A 24594-nucleotide genomic window follows, 5' to 3' on the forward strand; every position below is an offset into this window, starting at 1 on the left:
TTAGCATGATTTTGGGTGTCATCCATGTTCAGTTCATGATTAGGCAGCGGTGTTGGTGAGACTTCGTGGCTGTAGCTTCTCTGTCATTTCTATAGACACAGTCTCACAGCAGACTTCCTGTGACTCCTGCAGTCTTTCTGCCTCCTTCTCACTGATGCTTGGGTGTGGGAGATGTGTTGGTGTATTACTTGGGGCTGGGCTCTGCACTGCATTTTGCTCAGCTGTGGTTTTCTGTAAGTCTCCGTCTGTTTTCGCAGAGATTTTTCTTTGATGAAGGGCAAGAGCCATACTTATCTATGGGTACAAGAACACATACTTATAATGCGGTTAGGGGATTGTGCTGGTTTAGTAAGGTGGTAGTTGTGAGTTCTCCTACAAGATCCATGACTTTGCTATACCTAAGTACTTGGCTAGATTTCAGGACCAAGAATGATCTCCTTCTTGTTGAGCAGGCCTTATGACCAATTAAAGGGCTGTTGGCTACTGTGTTTATTAGACAGGCACATTAGGAAGTAATGTGAGTTGCTGATAACACATAGATGTCACATTAAAGGCAAGAAATAAAAGCACTTGCCCTCGAATCATTTTACTGCGAGTGAGTCCAGATTCAGTTTCTACTTTCATGTTCCCTGTGTCTTCCATTTTCTGACTGAACCTGTGTCTGCCTATGTATTGCACTGTATTTTTCTGGTCTTTTTTTTTTTTTTAATTGTTTTAAGTGAGTATGGTCATGGGATATTCTACCTTATCAAACTTCTTCTTGTCCCCTTGAGACAGTCTGCACTGAACCTAGCTTGTCATCTCACCTAGACTGGGTGGCTAGCACGCCCAGTGGTCCGCCTGCCCCTGTCCCCTGAGGTCCTGAGATTACTGGTGCTCACCCCACTCATGACTTTATGGAGGGCTGAGGAGTGGAGAACTCAGATCCTTGTGTCTATACAGCCAGCGCTCTACCTACTTATCCATGTCTCCAGCCCCTGTTACTTTGATGTGTAAGAGTGTTTTTTTTTTTCTTCTCTGAGGATTCTTTTGTTGTTTGTTTGAGGCAGGGTCTCACTATTTAGCCCTGGCCTTAGACCAGATAGAGATGACCCTGACTCTGTCTCCCAGGTCCTAAAGTTAAAGGTGTGAGCCACCATGCCCAGGGAGAATGCTTGAAAGAATTCTGTTTTGGTCCATGGCTGTAATAGTTGTTTGTCTTTTAAGATATTAGCTGTGGGCCAAATTGATGGCTGAGCAGATAAAGGCACACTCTGCCAAGCATGACAGCCTGACCTCAGAAACTGGGACCCACGTGATAGGAAAGAATTACTGCAAGCTGAAGTAATTCTTTGAAGGCTGTGGGTTGTGCTGTAAGCTGAAGTGTGCCGTGTGTGTCATGGCACATATGCGCACACACTGGAGCACACACAAAATAATGTGCAATAAAAGCTTAGTATACCATTTCAATGAGTATGTGTGTGTAAATGCATACACGTGCAGTCATGTGATATTTCCCTTCAAGGCCTCTGTCCTCCCACTTGTGTCCCCCCACCGCACACCTCCCCTGGCTTTATCTTTGAAGTTAGAGGCTTTCCTCAGAATCACAAGTCTTCATCTACTCTTACTGAAGAGTGAGAAAGGACTTCTCCAGGACCAACCCCAGGCACTTGTCATCCTGTGCTAGGACCTTTCATTTTGCCCAGGCTGTGCACATTGTCTTCTTTAGTTGTCCTTCCTTCTGCTAGGCCCAGTCTGTACTTCATCCTCTCAGAGTGCAGGCCTTCCTGGAGTTTATATTTGATTCCCAGCAAAGCACTGAACTTTTAAAATAAGAATTTCTGTATGTTGGTGCCTCTATCAATAATTTTGTCACAGGGTCTGAAATCTCTGCATTTCTGTGGTGCTTTGTAGCCCATGGTGCTGAATAAAGACTCCTTACTGGCAGAGGGGTCTAGGACCTGTTCATTTTGAGTTGGTTAAAGATGCTCCTGTATAGGCCAGAGGGTGTGGTTGAATTTTCAGAAGTGGAGACCTTTTCTTCCTTCAGCTGAGCTCAGGCAGGTAGTGGAGCCTGGTGAGGTTTCTCTTAAGCTGTTTGAGGGCTACTGTGGTTGTGCCTGACACACCTGGAAGAGGAACAACAGACTTGCCTCCGCCAGATTGGCCTGTGGGGCATTTTCCTGGTTGCTAGTTGATGGAGGAAGGCACAGGCCACTGTGGGCAGCACCACCACTGAGCAGGTGGCTGTGGGTTGTGCTGCACAGCAGGTTTAGAGAGCCAAGGGAAGCAAGCCAGAAAGCATTGCTGCTCCTTCCTTCCCTGTTTCCCCTGGATGATGACTAACCGGTTAGCCAAATAAACCCTTTCCTCCGGTGAGTTACATTGGGCCATGCTGTTCATCACACCGGCAGAGAAACCAAACTGGAAAACTTTTTAGACGACTATTCAGAGTTGAAAATCTGCAACCAATCTTGGACTTCCTTCCAGGCTGCTGCTTCCAGCCCCGCCCAGATTTAGAGAAACGAAACTAGAAAGTAGAAATCAGAAACAAGAAACTTAAGAGTGTCACTTCCTGGAGTGCAGATGCCCAGTGATGGCACAAGAGATATCAGCGTCCGACGGCCCAGTCCCTAATGGTGAGTACTTGGGTGATGGCCAAGAGGAAGGTGCCACACCCCACTTTCTCTCAGGGAGACTGCGGGGGCACTGCTGAGGGCAGAGCTGGACTTAAGCAGCTGGGAGAGCTTAGGCGCTGGGGACTTCAGGAACTTAAAACTGCTGGGCTGGCTAGTTCCATTCTCTTGCGTCCTCGCTTCCCAGGACTGGGAGTTCTGTACTTTAAGGTTAATACTGAATACAAGCTGTTGGGAAGGGAGGGTAGACTTTATTGTGGCTGCTGGCAGCCTGGAAAGGAGGCCCCACTTTGGGGAAATTGGAGAATCCCCAGGACCAGATTGAAGAAGGGAGGTTGCAAACAGCCATCAGTTTCGGAGAAGCTCGAGTTGTGCAGGCTCATGTTTCAGGGTCAGACTCCTTGAAACGGTTTTCTCTTATCTTAAGGGCAGGGAGATGCAGGATTTTGTCAGGTTCCTGGAATATTCCTAGAAAAATATGAACTCTAAAAGACAAATGAAGTCCTCTCTGGGACAGGAAACAAATAATAGAGGAATGAAGCAATAAAACAAAATCTCATGATGCCAAGCAAGTACAGTGCCCCCAATCCCGTCTCTCCAGTAGCAATCTGACCCTAAGGTTAAAGCAGGAAAAGACAGACACAGTGGGAAGGCACTGACGCCAAGCCTTTCAACCCTTTCAATCCCGAGTGACTGCAATGATCGCTGCCCACGTGAAGGCGCTAGTTTCAGCACAGCAGCTTCCATTGAGGATACTTAATCCAGGCAATACTAATGATAATGATCCTCACTCACTTGGTAGAGATGTTTACAGCCAAACTGTTAGAGACTAGTGGTCTTTTCCAGCCTGCAACCCTCCCTCCCAACTAGTACTTTTTGAGATTTATTTTGTGTATGATTAGCTTGCCTGCGTAAATGTTGAGTACCACACATGTACTTGATGCCTGAGCTGTTTATAAGAACATAATATATTATTTCCTCCTGGAACTAGAGTTAGGGATGGTTTTAGGTCACCATATAGCTGCTAGGAAGGAAGCCTGGGTCATTTTGAGAGCAACCAGAGCTCCTGACTATTGAGCAATCATTGTAATTCCCGGTACGTATGTATGTGTGTATTTAATGTGTGTGCCCATGTGTGTGGAGATCGTGGAACTGGAGTTACAATTGTTTGTAAGCTTTCCCAACAAGAGTGCTGGGGACACAATGTGGGTCCTCAGGAAGAACAGTAAAAATTCTTTCTCTCTAGCTCCTATTTTATACATAGAAAAAGTGAAATGTTGTTCCAGGCAGAGAGGATGGCAGAAATCAAACACATGACACCATGAGCCATCTGGTCAACTATTTCATGCAGTAATCCATGTGTGGAGTGCAGGGTGAGAAGCAGGAGAGATGAGGCTCCAGCCCATGTTCCAGAAAAGTAATATGGGATGGTCCTCAAAAGAACTATTATTCTGATGTTTTTCTATTGAATAGATTGAATAGTTGGCCTGAAAGATGGCTCTGCAGGGAAGAGCACTGGATGCTCTTGTGGAGAACCCAGGTTGGGTTCCCAGGGCCCATGGAATGGCACATAACATCTGCAACTCCAGTTCCATGGGATCCTGTGCCCTTTCCTAGCCTCCATTGGCACTCGGCACTCCTGTGGTGCCCACATACATGTTGGCAAACGACTCATATAATTGTTTTAATGAAATAAGTAAGCATAATATTAATAGGAGGTCAGTGGAGCAAAATAGAAGCTACAGAACCAAAAATAACCATGTCTAAACATTATGACAAATTATATGCTCACCGTGTACTTAAAAATAAACTCCACATTAATATTATAGAAACAAGTGTTATCTAGTTTTCTAAGTAGATCCCTCTTACCTAAGAGTAGAAACTGTAGTTTTACTGTCACATAGAAGACATAGACTTTTGATATTTATATATTATGTATGTGTGCGCACTGCTGTGTGTGCAGAGGCCAGAGGAGGATACCAGGGGTCCTGCTCTTACCAAACTTTGATTGAATAACAAAGTGATAACATTGTGAACAAGTGACAAGCTCTTGTAAATCAGTAAGACTAATAATTCAATAGAAAAATTGGGCTTGGGCATTGCTGCTAGGGAAGAAATGCAAGCACCACTGTGTCATCCAATGAATTAAAAAATGTGAAGTGTGACCCACTTGTGCCTGTATTGTCTGTTCTTTGACATCTTCATCTAGCCATCTGCCCAAGTGGTTCCATGAACCATCAAGCAGGTATGAGGCCCTGTCTCATTTTCTCCAAAGTGTCCTCACTATCTGTGCCCATGGAGTGTTCCTAATAATTGTTTTTTCAAATTCTTTAACATTGGAATTTGGGTTGAAATTACATTAAGCCTAATAATGTATTAGGAGGAGGAGGTTGTATAGCATTGCCATTTTTGTACATCTGAGCCTTTGGTCCAGACATGAGGCATTCTGCTACATCTATTGGGATCTTCATCACACTCCTCCCTTGCTGACAGTCTTTTGCCTTGGTTTCACAAATCTTCCTTTGGTCTGTTCTCCATCTGGACTGCTTTACTATCTCCAGATTGTGCTGACCACATACCCCTGTGTGTGGCCAACCCCTGAAGTATGGTAAAACTAACAGGGGCCACACCCTAAAGGAAATCTAACACTCGCTCCCCTACAAACCATCAACTGACAAGATCTTCTCAGTTAGGGGTAGATGCTACTGAGTCCTGCTTCTCTACCTTCTACCCAACCACGTCAACTAGAATTTTAACTGGTTTGATCTTACACAAACCTTTTGCAGGGAACCACAGCTTCAAACACAGCTGCTCTGAGTTTATGATTATAGCATTTCTGTTATGTCTAGAAGATACTGTTTCTATGGATCTTAAAATGTTTCCATCCCTTCTTCTGCAATGTTCCCTGAGCCATGAGGAGAGTGGGGGTGATTTTAATTGTCTCATGGCTGAGCATTCCACAGACAGTTATTCTCTGCATTTTGACTATTTGAGAACTAAGGACAGCACACTTTTTAGTCACAGGACACACAGAATTTAAGCAATTGCCAGAAAGGTCTTCCCTGTTGGCTAGCTTTTGTGATACTGGAAGGTGCCATGTAGACTGTTGGAGAAGAAAAGTAATCAATGTTACACAGCTGTAAACAACCCGCATGGGAGGATATGTTCATATGTACAGTAGTGACACAAATATTAGAGGGGTAACCAACTGATTTCTAATTGCATTAAAGCCCAGCAGGAGGAAACACATACCTGGCACTTTAAATTTGACCAAGAACCCATGATAAGGAGCACTGGAACCCTGAACTAAGCCTACTACTACTATTTTTGATACATAGACACTGTATCAATCTTGACTCTAAAGTCTCATCTCTGCCCATAGAGAAGTGCAGCTCTCAGGAGTCATCAGAGAATTGCTTTGTGTATTTTATGCATTTCCGTAGGACTCTTAGAAAGTTTTGAGTGACACCACAGTCCACCTTTGTGGCTTGTTCCTTTTCTGTGGATAGCACTGGTCTAGAACACTGAACACTGGCTGTACCACACAAGAAATGCTATTTTCCCCACTTAGATTGCTGATTTGTTGTTTTTTTCCAGGAGTTAAGACTCTATCTTCTTTAAAATTGCCACAAAATGGTTTTCTGTTCTTAACCTTGATGTTATTTATAGGTGTCAGTCAGGTTACAGAAAAGATGGAAAAATGGACGTGTGCCCTCTGCCCTGAAGGCCATGAGTGGAGTGTGATATACATTGCACCATCAGAGAAGATAGCTGCTCATGAAAATTGTTTGGTAAGTCACTTATAAGTATCTTCTAGAGGACCCAAGTTCCATTCCCGCACGGTGCCTCACCCACCCATCACCCCTGTCCCAGGTTATGTGAAGCTTTTTGATCTGGACTGCGAGGGCACCTGGAACACATGCGCCACAACATACATAAGATAAAGAATAAAAAGCCAAACACGGCCAGTAGGTGGTGCCCACGCCTATAATCCCAGCATTCTAGAAGCACAGCTAGGAGGATCTGTGAGTTCAAGGCCACCCTGGTCTACAGAGTGAATTAAAGGACAGCCAGGGTTATACAGAAAGAACCTTAAACAAACAAAACAAAAGCCAAGACAGAACACCTAAATGAGTCATTTCACCTCAAAGATACTCTACCCCCTGAGCCACCACCCTAGCTACAAGTTTAAGAGCACTTAAATTATTGCTTCTGTTTATTGAATTTTCATACTAATAATTAAGAACAGTTAAAACAGACAGCCTTGGCTTACTTCTACCAGTATGTACGTTTTTAATGTTCTATCTAAACTTGCATGTACTTTTACCAATTCTACCAGTTGTTATATTTTCCTTATTTTTATTAAAAATTGGCATATTAAAAGTTTAAAAATTATCTTCAGTTATTTCAATGATATTTCAAGTTTATTTTTAATCTTCTCGCCACCACCAGGGCTGGATACTTTATTTCAGGTTTTGTCTTGGTTTGTTTTTGTGTTTTGAGACAAGGACTCCATGGCTAGCCAAGATGGAATTCAATATGTACACCAAGCTGTCCTCAAACTCACAAGAGATCCACCTACCTCTGCCTCCTGAGTGCAAGACTAAGGGTATGTGCTACCCCAGCCAGCTGCCACATCTGTTAAAACCATGTATCATCTGTCCTGTGCATTGAGTGTGTATCTCTAGGGACCTTTCTCACATAGTACAATTTAACCATCACAACCAGACATTGGCACTGTGTCTACAGTACCACCTACTCCCCAAACTTGAGCTTTCACCTGTTATCCTAACAACACGACAAAGGGTTGAAGCACATGGGTTGCAGGAAGCTTTCATCCCTTAAGCCTTTTCCTTTAAACTGTTGTGTACTTACATTTTTTCCTGTTGTTAAATCTTTTCTGATGGACTTCTAACTGGCCAATGGTTTTAGTAAACTTTATTGATACACATTTCATTAAAAATGCAGCTGACTACAGTGTACAGTTGAGTTGTGAGACATGCTTGCCCCCATGTGATCACTATCACTATTCAGAGAGCTCCCGGGACCCCAGAACATTCCCCCGTGTCTCCTTGCAGTCAGCCCCACCTAATCCAAGTCCCTCTGGATTATCTTTTCTCAGAGATCACATGACAGGGCTGCTGTAGCATGGACTCTAGTGTGTGGATTCCAATGTTATGTGGTGTTTTGGAGATTCTCCTCTGCTGTGTGTGCATTTGTCCCTCTTTGGATTCTACGTCTATGTACTCAGCCAAAATATTCAGAAAAAAAAAAAAAAAAAAAAAAAAAAAAAACTTGTACTGAATATACACTTACTTTTTTTTTTTACTGTGCTGTCTTAACAATTATAGCAGACATTTCCATAGCATTTACACTGCGTTATCTCAGAGATTTAAGCATGCAGAGGCTGTCTCTCAATGAGGGTTTCTGCTGCTGTGACAAAACACCATGACCAAAATGCAAACTGGGGAGGAAAGGGTTTATTTGGCAGCACTTGCATATCGCTGTTCATCGCAGAAAAAAATTCAGAACTGGAACTCAAACAGGGCAGGAACCTGGATGTGGGAGTTAATGCAGAAGCCATGGAAAGTGCTGTTTATTGGTTTGTTCTTACGGTTCTCTGCTTTCTTTTAGAACACAGGACCACCAGTCCAGGGATGGCACCACCTACAAAGGGATGGACACTCCCACATTAATTCCTAGTTATGGAAGTGTCCTATTGCCAGTTCTATTTTTTATTTTTAAATATAATTCTATTGCCAGTTCTAATACAGGTGTTTTCCCAGTTGAGGTTCCCTGTTTTCAGATAGCTCTAGCTTGAGTCAAGTTGACATAAAACTAGCCAGGACAGGCTCCATACTTATGTAACACCCTTCTATAGGAGACTTTGAGCACTCCAAAGGAGGTCCCTTGAGAATAGCAAGTGGATGTATCAGTATTTGCTTCCTTGTTTAATATTATCTTATTAAATGGATATGTCACACTCTATTCATCTGTCCACCAACACATGAATTCTTTCCAGTCTGAGGTGCTAGCAAACTTGTGACGAACATCTGTGTATGACCCTTTGTTTTTTATGTGCTTTTATTCTTGGGCAAACAACTAAAAGAATTTACCATTGTAAAGCAAGTGTATATTTAACATCTAAATGTTTATCACTTCAAGCCCAGTCTATTGGGTGCTTGCATGCTGGTAGCTCCATGATTTTAATTTGTGTGAGGGTTAGTTATTGTGGGTATCTTTTACCACTTCGAAGTATCCATTTGAATTTATGCTCCTCCCTTGCTTTTTGGTGATGCTGGGGATCAAATCCAATACCTGAAAATAATAAGGAAATGCTTTATCATTGAGCGACAACCTCAACCCTTGTTGACCAATAATAATAATAATAGTAATAATAATAATAATAATAATAATAGTAGTAATAAGGTTTGTCTGTGTGTGAACACATGGTGCCACAGCTTGCGTGTGGAGGTCAGAAGACAGCTCTCTCAGGAGCTGGTGCTCTCCTTCCACCTTCTTGTTGGGTAGTCTCATTCCTGCTACCGTGCTGCAGACACGGGCTTCTGACTGTGTCCTCTGCCTTTACAGGATCCCAGGACTACCTATGCGTGACGTGAGCCACAGCTCTCGCCTTCTACAGGGCTTTCAGGAATTGAGCTCATATTGTCAGGCTTGCTCAGCAAATGCCTTTACTCGCTGAGGCTTTTCTCTGGCTCCTACCCTTTGTCCATGTCAAGTTGAGTTGTCTTATTGAGTTGTAAGGTTTTCCTGCATTCTAGAGACAAGCCTCTGATGAGATTCACATTTTGTGTTTTTTCCTATTTTCTGGCTCACCTTTTTAAAATTGCATCTGTTTATGTCTGTAAGCATGTAGCACAGCATGCAGGTGAGGTCAGAGGATAACTTTCAGGAGTCAGTTCTCCCCTCCATGATGTGAGAGGCAGTGCTAGCCTCAGGTCAGCAGGGGGCAGCAAGTGATTTTTCTTGACGGGCCACCTTATTTGCCCACCTGTTCCCTCTCAGCATCTTTCAGAGAGTAACTTTCAATCCCGATAAAGTACAACATATTAATGCGCTAAGCTTGCAACTGGAGCAGAGCAGCAGAAACATAACAACTCTACCTTCAAAATGAGGTGGAATGAGAGAACTAACTCCCAAAGTTGTTCAATGACATCTATATGCAAGTATTAACATTATCACTGATTTCTAATTCTTCATACAAAATCTCCCTATGTGCCACAAATCTTTTCTAATGTTTTTCATGCTCTTTGCTTTTTTTGAGTTCATCTGACATGAACCTTCTATTAAAGGCAGGCAGATTGTTTAGGTGTCATGTGATTCACCTACCTGAAAGTTCACCTTTCTGGAGCAAGAGAGCAGGTGGCTCAATTAGTAAAGTGCTGGAAACAAGAACACGAGGACCTGACCCGTGCAAAAAGCTGGACACTGCTCTGTGTGTCTGTAATCTCATGTTGGGGAACACAGACAGGAGGATGCTAGGAGCTTGCTGGCCAGCCAATTGAGCTAAATTTGTGAGCTCTCCATGTTCAGGGAGAGACTATCTCACAAAATAAAGTAGAGGAGCTGTAGAGATGGATCAGTGGTTTAGCTGGTCTTGCAGAGGACCCAGGTTTTGTTCCCAGCTCCCAGAGGTGAGCTCATAACCATTCATAACTCCAGTTCCAGGGATCCAATACCTTCTTCTGACCTGTGCTTGAACCAGTGCACATGTGGTGAACATACATGCAATACAGGCAAAATATTCATAGTCATTAACAAAAGTCTTAGAAAAAAAGGCTAAAGAGCAGTAGAAAAAGACAGTCAAAGCAAATCTCTGTCCTAGGCATACACACACATTACTCTCTCTCTCTCTCTCTCTCTCTCTCTCTCTCTCTCTCTCAGACACAAACTTATTACAACGTAAAAAGATTTTAACATGCAGTCAGTTTGACCTGTGTGCTGGGAGCTGAATACAGGTTCTCTGGACACTTGACAAGCAGTGTTCATGTGCTGAACCACTGGGCCATCTCTCCATCCCTAAAACTCTGAAGAGTAAAGAAACTGGTCACAGTTAAGGCACACAAGGGGATTCTGGCTAGCTGTGGTCACACCTGCATTTCCAGTGCTCACAGGCTGAGCAAGAGGCCAAGGTCCAGGCAGCTGGGATGGATAGCAAGAGCCTATCTTTAAAAACATCCTAAGTGCAAGGTGTGCAGTGGATGCCTTTAGTCCCAGCACCGGGCAGCACAGACAGCTGGACCTGTGTGAGTGCATCCCAGGCCAGCCAGGCTACAGTGAGACCCTGTCTCAGCAAAAGGGAAGGGTTGCAGTAGATTGTAGAGACATAGTTCTTGAGGTTAAGAAGTGAGGCCAGGAAAGCCATCAGGAAGGGCCTCTGGCCCTTGCTTTGACTTCTCTGCCTGCATGGCTGTAGTCCTCACTAGAGCCTGCTGTACATTCCTAAGCTAGAGAACAGTGGTGTCACAGCCTTTGTCTGCCTGGGTCCAGAGAGTCCATGGAGATAGTTACAATGTACAACCCAAGTCTGCAGACTGAGATCACTCACAGAAGTTACATGGTTCCTGTCTGCTCATCTACCTACAAAGGGGCCAAGGCTGTGAGCCATTGCCCACTCTTTGCACTCCTGCTTCATGTCAGCTCTGTATTTTTTCTCCAACCTGCAGCTGTATTCATCAGGACTGGTGGAATGTGAGACTCATGATCAGAGTAATACAGGTAGAAACTTTGATGTGAAATCAGTAAATAAAGAGATCAAGAGAGGAAACAGATTGGTAAGTTGACATGTTTTTATCATTCTTGGGGGCTACATTTGAAGGACAGTCTATTGTGGGGGCAGGTCTAGAAAGATGGTTCAGAGGTTAAGAATGCTTGCTGCCCTCCCAGAAGACCCGAGTTTGGTTCTCAGCAATCAAATGGCAACTCACAACTGCTTGTAAGTCCACATCCAGGGCATCTGACATGCTGTCTGCCAGCCACAAGCACCTGTACTTACATACTCTCTCAGACACACATACACAAAAGTAAACACAAATCTCTTACTTAAAAAGTGTATTGGTAAAGCAAAGTTAGAGCAACATCCAAGAGAGCTGGAGGACTGTGAGAAACTACCTCAGCCGAGCACTATCTGGTTACAACCGACTATCCCACACCCCAGGAAAGCAGGCTCAAGATGCTTCTGTCTGAGGGAAAACACTCCCATCAGACAGGCTTTATCAAGTCCTTACTGCCATTTCACCAGAGCAAATGCCAACTTGGGCAGCTCAACAGCACCATCTAGATGCTTCCTTCTGCCCTCCTGCCCCAAAGCAGATGGCTGGTCCTCTTGCTGCCACAAAGGTGAAGGCAGCAAGCAGAATCCAGGGTTCATGCTTCACATGGAGGAAGATGCCTTCTGAATGTCTACTGTGGCCACGTTTTTCTGCACCAGTTGTTGGAGTGTTATCACTGTTAGTGTCATTATTTCTGTTTAGTTTCTGTTTCCTTGACCTGTCCTTTGGCGAAAGCGGGGTGCCGAAGTCTCCCATTGTTAATGTGTGGGGATTGATGTGTGGTTTAATCTTTATTAATGGGTTTTGTTGTTGTTTATACAAATGTGGGTGCCCTTGAATTTGGAGCATAGATGTTCAGAATTGAGAAGTCATCTTAGTGAAATTTTCCTTCCTCATCTCTTTTGACTAATTTTGGTTGAAAATCTATTTTATTAGATATTAGAATGACTTCTCCAGGTTCCTTCTTGGGTCCATTTGCTTAGAAAACCTTTTTCCACCCCTTTACTCTCAGGTAATTTCTTTGTGCCTGAGGTATGTTTCTTGTATGCAGCAGAATGATGGGTCCTGTTTACACACCCATTCTGTTAGTCCATGTCTTTTTATTGGAGAGTTGAGTCCACTGATGTTGAGAGCAATTAATGACCAGTGACTCTTAGTTCCTTTTAGTTTGATGTTGGTTGTGGTAGTGTGTTTGTGTGCTTGTCTACTTTTGGTTTTGATGTGGTCAAGTTATTTATATCCTGTGTTTTCTTGGGTGTAACTAACTTTCTCAGTGGGAGTTTCCTTTTAGTATCTTCTGTAGGGCTAGGTTTGGCATAGATATTGTTTGAATTTGGTTCTGTCATCGAATACCTCTTTTTCCATTTATGGTGATTGCAAGTTTTTCTGAGTATAGTAGTCTAGACTGGCATCTGTTGTCTCTTAGGGTTTGCAAGACATCTGCCCCAGTCCTTCTGGCTAAAGGGTGTCTGCTGAAAAGTCAGGTGTGATCGGATAGGGTTGCCATTATGTTTCTTGGCCTTTTCCCCTTGGAGCTTTTAATATTTTTCTTTGTTGTATACATTTAGTGGGGGAACTTCCTTTTCTGGTCTAATCCATTTGGTGTTCTGTAGGCCTCCTATATGCTTACAGGCTTATACGTATATCTTTTTTTTTTTTAATTGGGGAAATTTTCTCTATGATTTTGTTGAAAATATTTTCTGAGCCTTTGAGCTGGGAATCTTTTCTTTCTTCTATTCCTATTATTCTTAGGTTTCATCTTTTCATGGTGTTTTGATTTCTTAGATATTTCCTGTCAGGAATTTTTTAGATTTAACATTTTCTTTGGCAGATGCATAACTTTCTTCCATTGTGTCTTCTCTACCTGAGATGCTTTCTTCCATCTCTTGTATTCTATTGGTGATGTTTACCCCTTTAGTTCCTGTTTTCTTTCCTAAGTTTTCCCTGTCCAGGATTTACTCAGTTTGTGCTTTCTTTGCTTCTATCTTCAGATCTTGAACCATTTTATAGATTTCCTTCAAGTGTTTGTATTTTCCTGTATTTGATTTATTCATTTCTTCTCTAAACTGTTTGACTGTATTTTCCTGTATTTATTAAAGGATTTTATTTGCTTCCTTCATTATAATTTTCATAAGCAAATATTTAATGTCATTTTCTTGTATTTCAGTTGTGTTATGGTATCCAGGATTGCTTGCAGTGGGATAATCGGGCTCTGGGGATGCCATATTGCTCTGGCTTTTGCTGATTGTTTTTATGTTGGCCTTTAGCTATCTGGTTGTCTCTGGCATTGGCTGGTAAATTCTGTTGCCTCTTGGAATTCTTGGGGGTGCAGGAAGAGCCCTGGGAAGGAAGCTGGTTGTTCCTGTAGAAGCCCTTCTCTGACAGGTGGTAATGGTCTTGGAATAGTTCTCAGGGACTTTCCCATGGCTCTTCTCAGATATATGATCCTTGGGAACAACTGGACTCCTCAGGAGCCTGGGGGCCCTCCTTTCACAAGGGGAAGTCCCCAAATCTACCACCCCACTATTGTTTTTCCCCCCTGAGGTGTTAATGATTATTAATATTTAATATTGACTTATCTTTTGGTTAAACAGCGGTTATTCCTACTACAGCTGTATACCCGAATCATCACACAGAGACTATGATTTATTTAATTAACATAGAGCCCAATGCTGGGCAATAATTACTCCATTCTAAACCCCCAAGCCTACATAGCTTTCTCCCATTCAGATTTTCCACATTATACTTGCTTTTTAGTCAAATCTTAGGTCCAATTTATTTCTCCTGATGTCTCGTAGTCCATTCTTCTAGGATCTATCCTCCCACTCACCTTTCTCCTTCCCTGTGGACCAGGATGTCCCACCCTACTCTCTCCATTGCTCACCATTGGCTGGTTGTTTTTATTGGCAATACAGAGAACAAATGGTAGCATTTTTATACAAACTTGAGACAGGTGATGCTTATTCTAAGCATCACAATGCAGTGTCTGGATTGAAACCAGATAGTGGGGCAGAGAAATCGGCATCTGAATGATCAAGGGTAAATTGTATACATTCCACAAGAACATTATAGCAACACTGAGATTAATGAGCTCCAGCTGTCCAGATACTGTTTGGAGATGGGTTGAGCTAAACACCCTCATGCAGAATGAAGACAGTTAAGTAAACAGAATACTGAGAAAGAGGTTGTTATACTTGAGAGTTTTCATAGACTTTCATAATTGGAAACTCTGCGATGCATTAGAAGGGAAGCATAACAGAGAAAAGAATGAGAAGTCATGTAAAGTGAGGAATACCCTCTCACTGACAAGTGTTTCTGGAACCTTGGAATCTGGACAAATGCTTAGTACAGACTACATGGGCAGAGAGGCCAGGGAGTAACAGAACAGCTGTGTATGTGCTGTAGGAGGGATCAGCCCTATCCTCACACGAAGTCTCCTCGTAGAGCACTTTGAACACTTTCAAAGTGTGGAAAAGAAAGGTAAGAAATTTCGCAAGGGAACTGTCTTAGTTATGGATGTCATTACTCTGGTGAAACACCAGTACTAAAGCAAGTTGGGGAGGAAAGGGTTTATCCGGTTTACACTTGTACCTCATAGTCCATACTGAGTGAAGTCAGGATAGGAACTCAAAACAGGGCAGGACCCTGCAGGCGGCAACTGATGCAGAGGCCATGGAGGAGTGATGCTTACTGGTTTGCTCCCCATGGTTTACTCTCTGGTTTACTCTCCTTTATGTCTTATAGAACCCAGGACCACCAGCAAAGGATGGCTGTACCTTCCACAGGCTGGGCCCGCCTTCATTTATCTAGTAAATGCCCACAGGCTTACCCACAGCCTGGTCTTCCAGGGGCATTTCCTCAGTTGCGGTCCTCTCCTCTTGGAAGACTAACCCTCACTGCAGCACTGTCAGCTGGTGTACCGTGAGGTAGCAGGATCATGTTTTTCCTGCACTTGCAGCTGCATTGCTCCTCCACAGTTAAATAACCTCACTTGCATGCTTTGGTTTAGTCCTCTATATATGTCTTAATCTTCTTTTACACCTACATTTAAATTTTCCTTGTGTGTGTCCTTACGTATTGTCATGGTATCCTTACCTGAGATTCCCTGAGTGCTGTCTCTTGCTTTATAGAGTGGCCTCATTGTGCTTGTACCTTATTCATCCAGAGGATGGTGTCAGTCATCCTTGGTCCATGGCTTGGCTTGCCCCTCATCATAGCATGAGACTCTAGTACTGCTCAAAAGGCTTCCTGGAGCCACACAACCCTAACCACGTCTACATAAAACCAGATAGGGAAATAAAACAACACAACCCTAACCACGTCTACACCACCTTTATATAAATCCAGATAGGGAAATAAAACAACACAACCCTAACCATGTCCACACCACCTTTATATAAATCCAGATAGGGAAATAAAACAACACAACCCTAACCATGTCCACACCACCTTTATATAAATCCAGATAGGGAAATAAAACAACACAACCCTAACCACATCTACACCACCTCTATATAAAACCAGATAGGGAAATAAAACAACACAACCCTAACCACGTCTACACCACCTCTATATAAAACCAGATAGGGAAATAAAACAACACAGTACCTGACCATGTCTACACCACCTCTATATAAATCCAGATAGAAAAAGAAAAACAAAGGACAAAGAAATATGATATTTTCAGTTGTGTTTTTAATGTTTAGTTGTCCTTTTCATGTTATATTCTCTTCATCAGCACTACTGTAGAGCAGGAACCACCATCCCAGACAGGACTGTCTAAAAAGAAGTCGTAACAAGTGCCAGCTGAGACCACACATCTCTTAGTAACAGCTCAAGGAGCTCCTATGGCCTTGAGGCTCAAAGTTCCCCAATGAACTACCAGCCTAGAGATAGAAAACTACCTGCCATCTTTGCTTTTAAGAAATCTCTATTAAAAAGGAAAAACTGTTTTTGCAAACCATCTACTCTCTCTCTCTATATATATATATTTACATAGATCATGATGCAACTGTGTGTGGCAGGTCTTCTGTTCCAGCTGGCTACAGTTTTCCTCAAACTTCCTCATGAGTTATCCAATCTAAGTCATATTTAGTGTGGGCATGGAGGCTGGGACACACCAGTGATAGCCAGGACAAAAATGCAGGGTTGGTGGCTTAAATAACATTTAATGACATCCTGTTTAGCAAAGAAACAGGTACTTAGTCAGTGTGATCTATTCTTCTGTAGAAATGCTCACTTTGTAAAAAGAAAGGAGCCACCGTGGGATGTGATGTAGCATCCTGTGCCAAGAAATATCACTTACTCTGTGGCAAGAAGGACAAGGCAGTTCTGCAAGTTGATGGAGTTCACGGAACCTACAAGTAATCAAATAGCTTTAAACTACATGGTGGAGGGGGGCTGGTTAGATTGTGACACACTTCTCAAGCTTAGTTTATGCAAATGGTTTTCACTGGAGAACAGTTCTTATGGGACACCCATCAGGAACTCAGCTTCACAGCATGTCTGCCCTTGACAGGAAGAAGAACTACACAAGGGCTTGTTTGACTTTCTAAACTTTCTCTGCACTCTCTTCTTCCTGGGAGAGCCTCACTTGTAATGGCACCATACATGACTTAAGCATGTGTAACTTACAACAAAGGGTTAATTTTGGTTATAAGCTCAAAACAGATGTAAAATGGAAAAAACAAACAAACAAACCAAAAACACCAACTGTGTTTCATTGAAGAGTCAACTCAGGCCACGGTTGATTGTTGCAAAGGTGCAGTTCAAGCCTGCTCTTTTTTGCAACAGAAGAAACTTCCTTGATTTACACATCCACTGTGTCATGTGTGTCTATATTCTCACCTTGTGGGAATGAGCTCTCTGCTTCCTGTATTTGAAGCAGATGTAGAACTCAGGTTGTCACATACAAAGATAATGGCCAGGCTCACCCACACTGGATGTGGGTTAATACTTTTACACAGACTTAAATACATTTCTTTTACAAAATAAATACTTTAGTCACTGTAGTGCCTTTAAGCTCAGCACTGGGGAGGCAGAGGCAGGTGGATCTCTACAAGTTAAAACATTCAGTGATTCTTTGAAATTCTGTATTTCCAGGTTATTTTGTGAACAGCATGCTCCAGAACAAGAAGAGCCCGCTCCAAGTAGTAAGTTTCTAAAACGGGTTTAAAGAAAGTTAATTATTTAGATTAAACATGAAATGATGCATTTCTTTTTCAGTTGTGATTTCTTCTGTGCACCTGTTTGTGTGGATACTGTATGTTATAGATGGTCGTGAGCTACCATGTGGTGCTTGGAACCAAACCTGGTTCTCCTGGAAGAGCAGCAAGTGCTCTTAACCACTGAGCCTTCCCTAGCCATAGTCAATAGTTTTTAACTCATAGGAAAGTACCATTTGCAGTTGCTTCTCATCACTGTATGCCGACAGGGAATGATGATAATTTGTGTATACACTGACACACTGACACACACACACACACACACACACACACACACGAGTTAGTTCAAAGCTAGCCTGGGCTATATAGTTAGATACTATATCAAAACAGAATTATTCTCTATAAAACTTTGTTCCACTTTATAACTATACTGTTAAGTATGATGGCTTTGAGAAAAAAATCACTGGGTTAAAGAATATAAATCTCTGGATAAGCAAGCGCTGGCTAATTATCTTTAAAACCCCACTCTAGACCAGGAGAAGAGGGCTGCAAATCTCTGCAAGCATTAGAGACAGCACATCAGCCTGATATGTGAAACGTGTTATTCTGGCACCTTTCAGCCATCACCTATGGCCTGAGTTGACTCTTCTGTTTAATGAAATACAATCTTCTGTTTTTCAATTTCATGTCTGCTTTTGAGCCTATAATTAAAATAAACCCTCTGTTGTAAGTTGCACATGCTTAGGTCAGACTTTGCCCAGTCAGCCGGTTTTGTAACAACTTAGCAGATATTTTCATTTTTGCAAATATTAGTCATTTGATACATACACATATTTGAGACAGGGTTTATGTAGCCCTGGTTGTTCTGGAACTCACTCTCTAGACCAGGCTGTCCGTGAACTCAGAGATCCTTCTGCCTCTGCCTCTCAAATGCTGGGATTAAAGTCATGCAACACAACCACCTGGAAGTTTTTTTTTTTTTGCTTTTATACATTCTAACTTTTTTTTTTAAACATTTATTTATTTATTGTGTATACAGTGTTCTGCTGCATGTACACCTGCATGCCAGAAGGTGTCAGATCTCACTCTAGATGGTTGGGAGCTACCATGGCTGCTGGGAATTGAACTCAGGACCTCTGGAGGAGCAGCCGGCACTCCTAACCTCTGAGCCATCTCTCCAGCCTACATTCTAACTTTTAAATGGTTTCTATTTTAGCCTACTACCCAAGGGTGAAGAGAAAGAAAGGAAGGAAGAAACGCTTCTTATCAGGTGCTCCTGCACAGGTAATTTGACTTATAGATCTAATTTCTTCACATAAAGTCCTTAGAATTCTGAATGCCAGAGACTCCTACTTTTCAAATCACTGGAGGAGTTGGCATTTGTACGTTATCCTTCACGTGTGTTCTCTACCTGGATGGAGCTGGAGCTCCTCTTAGGGTGGGATCTTGGGGAGACTCCTGCAATCAGAAAGTGCTTAGATCATCTAGAGAGTGTCATGAGGCCAGAAGCTCAGGGGATGGGAGTGGCTTCATTCCTGCAGCTTCTATCAAGCATCCCTTGGCACCACACTAGTGAAAACATCTGCCCCTACAGGTTACTTGGTCCTAAACAGCCCGAGAGTACAGAAAAGTATTCATTCTTAGCAAGTGTTTCCCTGCTCCACGGTCTTCAGTGACCTAATTTCATGGGCATTGGTGTTTGGCATGAATGTTTTGAGGGTGTCACATCTTAGAGATACAAACAATTGTGAACTGCCCTGTAGGTGCTGGGATTTGAACCCAGGTCCTCTGGAAGAGCAGTCAGAGCTCTTAACCTAGCTGAGCCATCTCTTCAGCACCTGACCTAATTTCTAACTTACAATTTTCTGGACTAGTAGATATTAAAGGCAAAAGATTTTGGAGAAATTGAAACAGGATTTCTATCATATCCTAGAAACTAAATTATTATAAGACAGCAAACTTTTTTCCTCTTATTGTTTATACAAGAGTTGTTTTTCAAGCCACAAACAGCATACCTCATAGGTCTCAGCTATTTGAGAGTACCATTTATATCCAGGTGTTTATCAAGACCACACTTTAAAAAACGTTTGTCTAATATATTTTTGTCATTATTTGATTAATATATTTAATTATGTAGCAAAACATGTTTATTTAATGTGGTATTCCAGGCCAACATGAAAAGTCTTTATAATCTTGCTTTTCTCTTCTAGCCAACAAAGATGAAATTCGGTGGATCCAAAATCTACATAACAGAAAAGCTCCTCAGCACCACAGGTTTGTTCTCAGTGAGGGTTGTACAACCATGGTGACCTCCACATAGTTATAAATCCATTGACCCGTATAATTTAAACCTAGTATCATGCTTTGGTCTTTATTCCTCAGGGATTCGGGTACCAACAAGAACATACGGCTTCATTATGCTTATGCACTCTACTAGAACCCATCCCCTATCAAAGTTGAGCTAGAAGGGCCCCTTTCTTCTCTGTCTGAGGAGACACATTAAAAAGGCAGGTCTTTTTGCCTGATGGCTGAACCCAGTGGTGTGCTACACTCAGGGTGACAGGTGGCTCTTGTTCTATAACGGGAATGCCCTTCCAACACAGTATCTGTGACCAAAATGAGGGGCTGTCATCTCAAACATTTGAAATTAAATGTTACAAAGTCACATTAATTCGTAAAGCAGAGAAATGTTTTCACCTTTTGTACCATTTACCTCTTGAGCTGCACAGAAATGTATGCCGACCCATCAACTGGTAAAGCATAAAGTGATCACCACGCAAATAACTGCTCAATTCGTACTAAATATGCACCCTTTGTTCTTAGGTGAAATTTTCAGAGTTCCTTTTCTAAAGAAATGCAAGGAAGCAGGACTTCTTAACGAATTATTTGAAGGGATACTAGGAAAAATAGATTCAATTCATGGAAGACTCATTGATGAGAGAGCTTCAGAATCAGGTACTGAACTGGCTAAATGTAAACGAATACCAGAACACACCACCTTCCCACGCTTCCCTCCCTTCCTTACCCTGTTCTTTCAGAACACTCCTTGTGGGCTGGACAGACAGCACAGTGGTCAAGAGCACTTGTGACTCTTGCAGAGGACCCAAGGTCAGATCCCAGCATCTGCACAGTGGCTCCCAACTGTAGCTCCAGTTTGTGGGGAGCCCAACACCCTCTTCTCTCCTCTGCATTTTCTAGGCAATCACATGGTACACATGTGTAAATGCAGTCATTCATTCATACACAAAATAATGAATAAATCTTAAAAATTCTTTACATAGCGGCTAAAATGCACTGAGGCCTGGAGGGTTGTTTCCCAGAGGTACACACAGATGGATGGGACATCACTGAGACTGTGTTGTGCTAGTTTGCCTGGTTTTGTTTGCTGCAGCGGCTGTTTTAAGACATACCTTTATTATTTTTAAGTGCGTGAGTTTGTGTGTGTGTGTAGCAGGTGGATGTCGGAGTCCAAGTGCCCACAGAGGACAGAACTCTCTGATCTCCTGGAGCTAGTTTTGTTACAGGAAGTTGTAAGCCACACAACGTGGGAGCTGGGGACCAGGCCCTACGTTATACTTCTGATGTTCCTCAATTTCTATTCCTTAATAAATCAGCTTGAAGACACCTAGTCCATGTACACATACTCACACAAACATATAAATCTTTTCTCAAACATTGCACTGTGCACCTGCCACAGCACACACGTGCAGGGCAGAGGACAAGTCATAGGAGTCAGGTCTCCTTCCACCACGTGGGCTCTGGGATGGACTTAAGTCATCAGGTAGGAGCCATCACCCTACCTGCTGAGCCACCTTGCCAGGCCATGGACTAGTTTATATCACCTCAGTAGCAGCAGTTTCTGTCTGAATGAGCTCCTAGAAGAGAAAAAGGCCCACCTTGTGCAAGTGTGTGGCTCCTGTGCCTTCCTGTAACCTGCAGGAGCTAAAACCTTCATAGTTCCTTGTTAGGGGAATCTGGGCACTTAATACTGTAAGGGACAATGCAAAATCAGGACTTAAAAGGGTTTTCTCTACGGCAAAACCAAAAGATAAATTATGAGCAAACATTTCCAAGAGCCCATTTGTTACAAAATTTTATTATTTTCTCAAGATGAAGAACTGAAATTTGTGGGTACCTCATAAACACCTGGGGGCTCCCTGAAACACAGCTGTTCCCTCCCCAGAAATTCCAGCTGCACAGAGATATTAAGCTGGTGCTTCTACGGGGTCCCTGCTGGGCCTGTGCATTGAGCTGCCTCCTCTGCTGGTGATGCCTACATATTGGGGGTGATTTTCTGTTTCTCCCCGTGTGACTCATTCAACTGCTTCTCCCTCTAGAGTATGAAGAGTTTGCAACCTTACTGTTTACCAGTAGATTGTTTGAAGACACATTAATAAAATTTCAAGAAGGTAGGTGACTCATTAAATAATGAACAGGGTGGGTTAGACATTTATCATTCACATCAAAATGATAGGTGACAAAACAATGGACATACTTCTAGAAGACAGTTTTTATCAAATGAAGAAAGTTCATTACAAAAACAGCGCAACACAAATAGGAGAAAAACATGCAAAAAACAGAGTTGTACACATACAGACATGGATGATGCATAGACAGACAGGCAGCCCAGTCTATAGAAAATGCAGTTCTTTGTAGGTGATTCGATTACAGAACTTAGTTTTCCAGGTAGACCCACAAGTACTTTTGTGTACAGAAACACTGTTGACAAGGCAGAAACAACCAAAGGTTTTGACTCTAAAACTGCAGAGTATTTTGACCCATGCATAGACAGGCACAGGCTGGAGCTCAGGCTTCCTGCAGCTTCTCTGCCTCCAGGCAGCAAGGTGGTGTCAGCAGTGACCCATCCTGCAGCTTACCTCCTCTTGTTTGAAGAGATGCCAAGTTCTTTTCCTAAGGTTTGTCTTCAAGCTCATTAGCTTGAAGCAGTGTGTACTATAATTCCTTTTTTTCATGAGGAATTCTAAAATTCCTCATGAAAAAAGCAAAAAAAAAAAAAAAAAAATCAAGAAAGACTTGGTTGTTTTGTGTGCTTAAGGGTAGTGTGCAGACAGGAATAGGGAGACCTAGGCTTTCAATAAAGTGATGCATTTAGTTGGGTGTTGTAGTACATACCTGTAATTCCAAGTGTTTAAAATGAGGCAGGAGGATTGCCAGCTTAAGCTACATAGTGAAACCTTGTTGAAAAACGTGGGAAGCATGCATTTTTTATGAACTCTTTCAGTATGAAATACTTCTATGTGCTGCACCTCTGGACATGGGTGGGGGCCAGATTCACACAGGCTTGGTATGAGGACCTCCTCCTCATTGCTTAACACACTGCCCTATTGTTCTTTGCTACTGATGTGCCTGTCAGTAAATAGGACAGCAGGTTTTCCCTGTGGAGAAGACAGTGTCTGTGTCACCCCAACACACACAGCCTCTCATTTTGATTTTCTGTTTCCTCATTCCTGTTTGAATTCTGCAATCTTCAGTTTTAGTCAGCAAAAAAATTACCTTAAAGGTCACTTGAGAGTATTTATGAATGAGAAAAGCTTAAAAATCCAGCCTTCAAAAACTTGTATTTCCTATGATACTTCCATGTAACAGTTAGTATGAAAGTTACATGTCTGGAACATGTCACACAGCATATGCTGTGGGACACCTCAAGACCCTAATCGGGGCCACGTGAGAACCAGTGGGAAAGGCTAGCCTCTATGCAGCGCCATTCTATTCTAGCCGTTGCAGCCCAGGAGTTCAAGCTGGCTGCAGGCATGCGGTCATTCTGACTATGAATTTAAAAGTGCAATTGCGAGGCATCTAAACCTAACCAAAATGACCTTGCTAGACTTCTACAATAAACCGTTTCAGTTCCTAAGTCATACCCAAAGCTGTGATGAAAAAATATCCTTAGAGCCAGAGATGTGCTCATGAAAAAGTTGTCACTGAGACAAGCCACATGCTCTAGTCTCTGAATGAATACTGTGCAACCTTGTTCTACCATAAAGATGTGCACAACCAAGTGATAAATGCCATGTTCCATCCTGAGTGGGAAAAGGCAGCAAAGACGTGGAAGGAGCAGTTTCTGCTCAGACCACTCTGTCTTCTCATTTCAGGCACAATTACTGTGGAGTGTCTATTTGAATTGGTCCAGACTAGAGACAGTACATTATTTCTAATCAAATTACTGCATAAACTGAAGCCACTTTTATTTCTTTTAAAGTAATAAGGAATAAAGCCTATGAACATGAAGAAAGGCAGAGACATCTGAAGCAGCAGCTTGAGGCACTTATAGACCTAAAGGAAACCTTCTGCTCATTTCAAGAAAATGTAGACCAGGACCACTCGAGTTCTACTTCAAGATCCTTGGAGGACCACCAGTTCAAGTGGCAGGAGTTTGCTGAGATGAGTGCAGGCTCATCAGACAGCCTGTGACACACGCTTAGGTCCCCAGTTCTCTCTGACCTGCTACTGCTCATCGATGCTTCATACCTGATGGGGTGTTTCCTGTCTCCTCTCTTGTCATCTCACTTGTCCTGCTTTTTCCTGCCAGTAAAAACGGTTCCTTTGGTCAACTGCATCAGGCTCCCCATCTTTCTCAAGCAGCGAGGAAGACTTCCCACCTTCCCTACCCGCCCCAGTCAAGTGCAGCAACACCAGAGCCTTTGCATGGCCTTCTGGGGAATCTTAGAACCTTCTCCTGCCTCTGCTGCTCCTCCAGTAGGTCTCATAAAGGCCTCCTCTCAGGATGAATAACTCCATCAGAATAGAGCAGAACGCATTCCTGTGGCTTGCTCACTGTTACCCTGGCTTTCTGTTCACTACCACATTTCTAACTCTTAGCACATCAATAAATGCTTGTAAAATACACTGGAAGTGTGGACTGTTTACTTAATGCAGCCCCAGCAGTGCTGGGCTGTAGCAATGTAGAATGCAGTGTCCTGCTTTCCCGATTTTGTGATCCCCATCAGAGTCGTTTTAGAGGTGTCTTTTTGCCATAGTCCTTACAAAGGCATGTGTCATCTT

The 24594-nt window shown here is 42.7% G+C and overlaps 1 protein-coding gene across 2 annotated transcripts; it reads left to right on the top strand.

The window, feature by feature from the left end:
• Positions 1–2382: 2382 nt before the first annotated feature.
• LOC110541819 (PHD finger protein 11-like) lies at positions 2383–24438 on the top strand. Of its 2 annotated transcripts, XM_060391110.1 has the most exons (10): positions 2391–2618; positions 6285–6406; positions 11303–11410; positions 16637–16770; positions 17510–17559; positions 18788–18855; positions 19782–19845; positions 20395–20526; positions 21909–21980; positions 23792–24438. In XM_060391110.1, exons 1-10 carry the CDS (start codon positions 2576–2578, stop codon positions 24001–24003), a joined length of 1005 nt encoding a protein of 334 aa, XP_060247093.1. In that variant the 5' UTR covers positions 2391–2575; the 3' UTR covers positions 24004–24438. The 2 variants fall into 2 exon arrangements, with proteins under 2 accessions (XP_060247094.1, XP_060247093.1); XM_060391111.1 differs by lacking the exon at positions 11303–11410 and having other exon boundaries at positions 2383–2618.
• The last annotated feature ends 156 nt before the right edge of the window (positions 24439–24594 follow it).

This window comes from Meriones unguiculatus, chromosome 9 (assembly GCF_030254825.1).
Source record: "Meriones unguiculatus strain TT.TT164.6M chromosome 9, Bangor_MerUng_6.1, whole genome shotgun sequence".
NCBI classification, from domain to species: domain Eukaryota; kingdom Metazoa; phylum Chordata; class Mammalia; order Rodentia; family Muridae; genus Meriones; species Meriones unguiculatus.